Raw genomic sequence first — 3,926 nt, forward strand, 5'->3', positions numbered from 1 at the left:
AGGACAATACTTTCTAGCACGACTCAAGTATCCACGTGTTGGCATTGTTCGGACCGCTTTTTCCTACAATCTAAGCAACTGTTGCAGTGGCACTACCATTCGCCAAGCCCTTTCCGGATGTATCCAAAATTGAAATTTTCGCCAATGAAAATTTTAAAAGATGGCAAGAACGTGTGCACTCTCTACTTGACATCCATGGAGTAGCTTATGCGCTCACTGAATCTCAACCTTTTGCAACTGCGGATGCCAAGACTCAAGAAGCATGGCAATATGCCAATAAGGTATGTCGACACACTATCCTTCAAACACTCTTTAGTGAATTATTTGACGTCTACTGTAGCAGCAAAGAAGCCAAGGCTATTTGGGAAGCCTTGGTAACAAAGTTTACTGTCGAAGATGCAACCAAGCAAAAATTCATCATAGGAAAATACAATCAATGGCAAATGACTGATGACAAGGAGATGAAAATTCAAATCACTGAATATCAAATGCTGCTAGAGGACTTGAAAAATGAAGACATCAATCTTCCTGAGAAATTCGCTGCAGGCATGCTGATTGAAAAGCTACCTGAGTCATGGGCTGACTATAAAAATAACTTGAAACACAAGGAGAAAAATTATACCATGGCTGAGCTCGTGAAGCACATCCTCATTGAGGATTCAAACAAAAGGGAGTCAAGAGCTACCAAGGCAAAGGAGATGGCTTTCAAAGCCAATCTCGTACAAAGCAATAATAAAAGGTACACCAATAAATCCCAGAATTATAAGCCCAAAAATTTTAATTTCAAGCCTAACAATCCCAACTTTAAAAAAAGGAAAAGCAATTGCTTTTATTGTGGAAAACCAGGACATCATGCATTACAATGCAGACTTAATAAAGGTGACAGAGCAAATGGTAATCCTCCTAAGGTGCACTTAACCGAAGGAGATGATATAATTGCTGCTATCATCTCTCAAGTGAACATTATAGCCAATGTCAAAGAGTGGGTGGTAGACTCTGGGGCTACTCGGCACATATGTGCAAATCGAGAAGCATTTTCCTCCTATACTCCTATAGGGGATGATGAAGAAGTGGTCTACCTTGGTGACTCACGAACGGCTAATGTTCTGGATAAGGGCAAAGTATTCTTGAAACTCACTTCAGGAAAAACTTTGACTCTCAATGATGTGCTGCATGTGCCCAACATTCGGGCAAATCTGGTTTTCGTAGCATTGCTAGGAAAAGTTGGAGTGAAAGTGTTATTCAAATCTGGAAAGATTATAATAACTAAAAATAATGTATTTGTAGGCAAGGGCTACTGTAATCAGGGACTTTTTGTACTTAACATTTCCAATGTGATAAATGAGAATGCTTCTTCTTCTGCTTATATTGTTGACTCGATTTCTTTATAGTATGTAAGATTAGGACATATTAATATTAGTTATATAAAGAAAATGCAATCTTGTGGTCTAATTTTTGGTATTAATGATAAAATGGATAAATGTGAGATATGTGCATAAACTAAAATGACAAAGAAGACTTGTTTAACTGTTCAAAGAGAAACTGAACTATTAAATTTAATTCATACAGATTTAGGTGACTTAAAAAAAACTATGACTAGAGGTGGAAAAAAATATTATGTTACTTTTATAAATGATTACTCTAGATATACTAAACTTTATTTATTTAGAAATAAAGATGATACTCATAATGCCTTTTTATCTTATAAGTTTGAGGTAGAAAATTAACTTAATAAGAAGATAAAATGAATTAGGTCTGATAGAGGAGGCGAATATTTAGCCTTAGATAAATTTTGTGAACATGAAGGTATAATACACGAAACAACACCTCTTTATTCGCCAGAATCTAATGGAGTAGCTGAAAGGAAAAATAGAACATTAAAAGAAATGATGAATTCTATGTTAGTTAGTTCTCATGCTCCTAATAATTTATTGGGAGAAGCTATTTTATCTGCATGTCACTTACAAAATAGGATACCTCATAAGAAAACTGGCAAAACCCCTTGTGAGTTATGGAAAAATTATAAGTCTAATTTGAAATATTTAAAAGTATAGGGGTGTCTTGCTAAAGTATTGTTGCCTGAATCTAAGAAAAGAAAATTAGGTTCTAAAACTTCTGATTGTATGTTTATTGGATATGCTGAACATAGTGCTGCATATAGATTTCTTGTTTTAAGAAGTGATGTGCTTGATTGTAATACAATTATTGAGACAAAGAATGTTGAATTTTTTGAACACATTTTTCCACTGTCTAGTAAGATTTCTCATGCACCTGTTGAAATAAATAGAGAAATAATTCCGAATGAGAAATTAAGAAGGAGTAAAAGGCTAAGAAAAGAATTTTCTTATGGAAATGATTTTCAAACTTTTCTTGTTGATAATGATCATTTAACATACTCTGATGCTATTTCTTCCCCTTACTGTAAGTTTTGGAAAGAAGCAATTAAATCTAAAATCGATTCTATCTTGCCAAATAAAACTTAAATTTTGGTAGATTTACCTCCTGGTGCAAAACCTAGTGGTTGCAAATGGATTTTTAAAAGAAAATATAACTCTGATGGCTGTATAGAAAAGTACAAAACTCGTTTAGTAGCAAAAGGATTTTCTCAAAAATAAAATATTGACTATTTTGATACATTTGCACCAATAACAAGAATTGCGTCTATTCGAGTTTTATTTGCTTTAGCCTCTATCCATAAACTTGTTATTCATCAAATGGATGTCAAAACAGCCTTTCTAAATGGTGATTTAGAGAAAGAAATTTATATGTTTCAACCTAAGGGATGTATTGTATCTGGACAAGAAAATAAGGTTTGTAAACTAATTAAATCTCTTTATGGCCTAAAACAAGCTCCTAAACAGTGGCATGAGAAATTTGATCAAGTATTGATAAAAAATGGATTCTCATCTGTAGAAGTGGATAAATGTGTGTATGTCAAAATTATAAATGATCAATATGTGATAATCAATTTATATGTGGATGACATGCTTATATTTGGTACTAGTCTAGATATTGTAAATAGTACTAAATACTTTTTGTCCTCTAATTTTGATATGAAAGACTTGGGTGAAGTCAAAATGATATTGGGTGTTAAAATCATAAGGAGAGGTGATGGTATAATGTTATCACAAGAACATTATATGGAGAGATTTCTTAGGAAGTTTGAAAATTATGATGTAACACCTGTGATTACTCCTTATGACGCTAACACTCAATTGAGGAAAAATAATGGCAACCCAATTGCTCAGTCTAAATATGCTCAGATCATTGGGAGTCTGATGCATCTGATGAATTTCACTAGACCGGATATAGCTTATGCTGTATGTAGACTGAGTAGATATACTCACAATCCCAATCGTGAGCATTGATTGGCATTAGTCAGACTAATGAAATATTTGAGAGGTACTATGAATTTTGGTATCCTATATAGTGGATTTCCCACTGTATTAGAGGGTTACAGTGATGCTAACTGGATCTCTGATCCAAATGATACAAAATCCACTAGTGGTTATGTGTTCACCCTTGGTGGTGGTGCGGTAGCATGGAAATCAGCCAGACAGACAATTATTGCTCGGTCAACTATGGAATCGGAGTTCATAGCTCTGGAGTTGACTGGCTCTGAGGCAGATTGGTTAAGAAATTTCTTAGTCAATATTCCTCCTATTAAGGATCTGTTGCCTCCTGTGTCTATACACTGTGACTGTCAAGCGGCTATTGCTATTGCAAAAAATAAATCTTATAATTGTAAAAGTCGACACATGAGATTAAGACATGATGTCGTAAAGCAGTTGCTTAAAGATGGAATTATTTCCATTAATTTTATGAAGTCAGAGTTGAATTTGGCCGATCCTCTGACTAAACTTGTAGGAAGAAGATTAATTCTTCAAACTACAAGGAAGATGGGACTTAGGCCAACGGTTGTCAAT

At 34.3% G+C, this 3,926-nt stretch overlaps 1 protein-coding gene across 1 annotated transcript; it reads left to right on the forward strand.

The window, feature by feature from the left end:
* Positions 1 to 207: 207 nt before the first annotated feature.
* Positions 208 to 1,391, forward strand: LOC113693157 (uncharacterized). Its single transcript, XM_027211730.1, has 3 exons — positions 208 to 281; positions 341 to 739; positions 869 to 1,391. Exons 1-3 carry the CDS (start codon positions 208 to 210, stop codon positions 1,389 to 1,391), a joined length of 996 nt encoding a protein of 331 aa, XP_027067531.1.
* The last annotated feature ends 2,535 nt before the right edge of the window (positions 1,392 to 3,926 follow it).

This window comes from Coffea arabica, chromosome 6c (assembly GCF_036785885.1).
Source record: "Coffea arabica cultivar ET-39 chromosome 6c, Coffea Arabica ET-39 HiFi, whole genome shotgun sequence".
Lineage (NCBI taxonomy): Eukaryota > Viridiplantae > Streptophyta > Magnoliopsida > Gentianales > Rubiaceae > Coffea > Coffea arabica.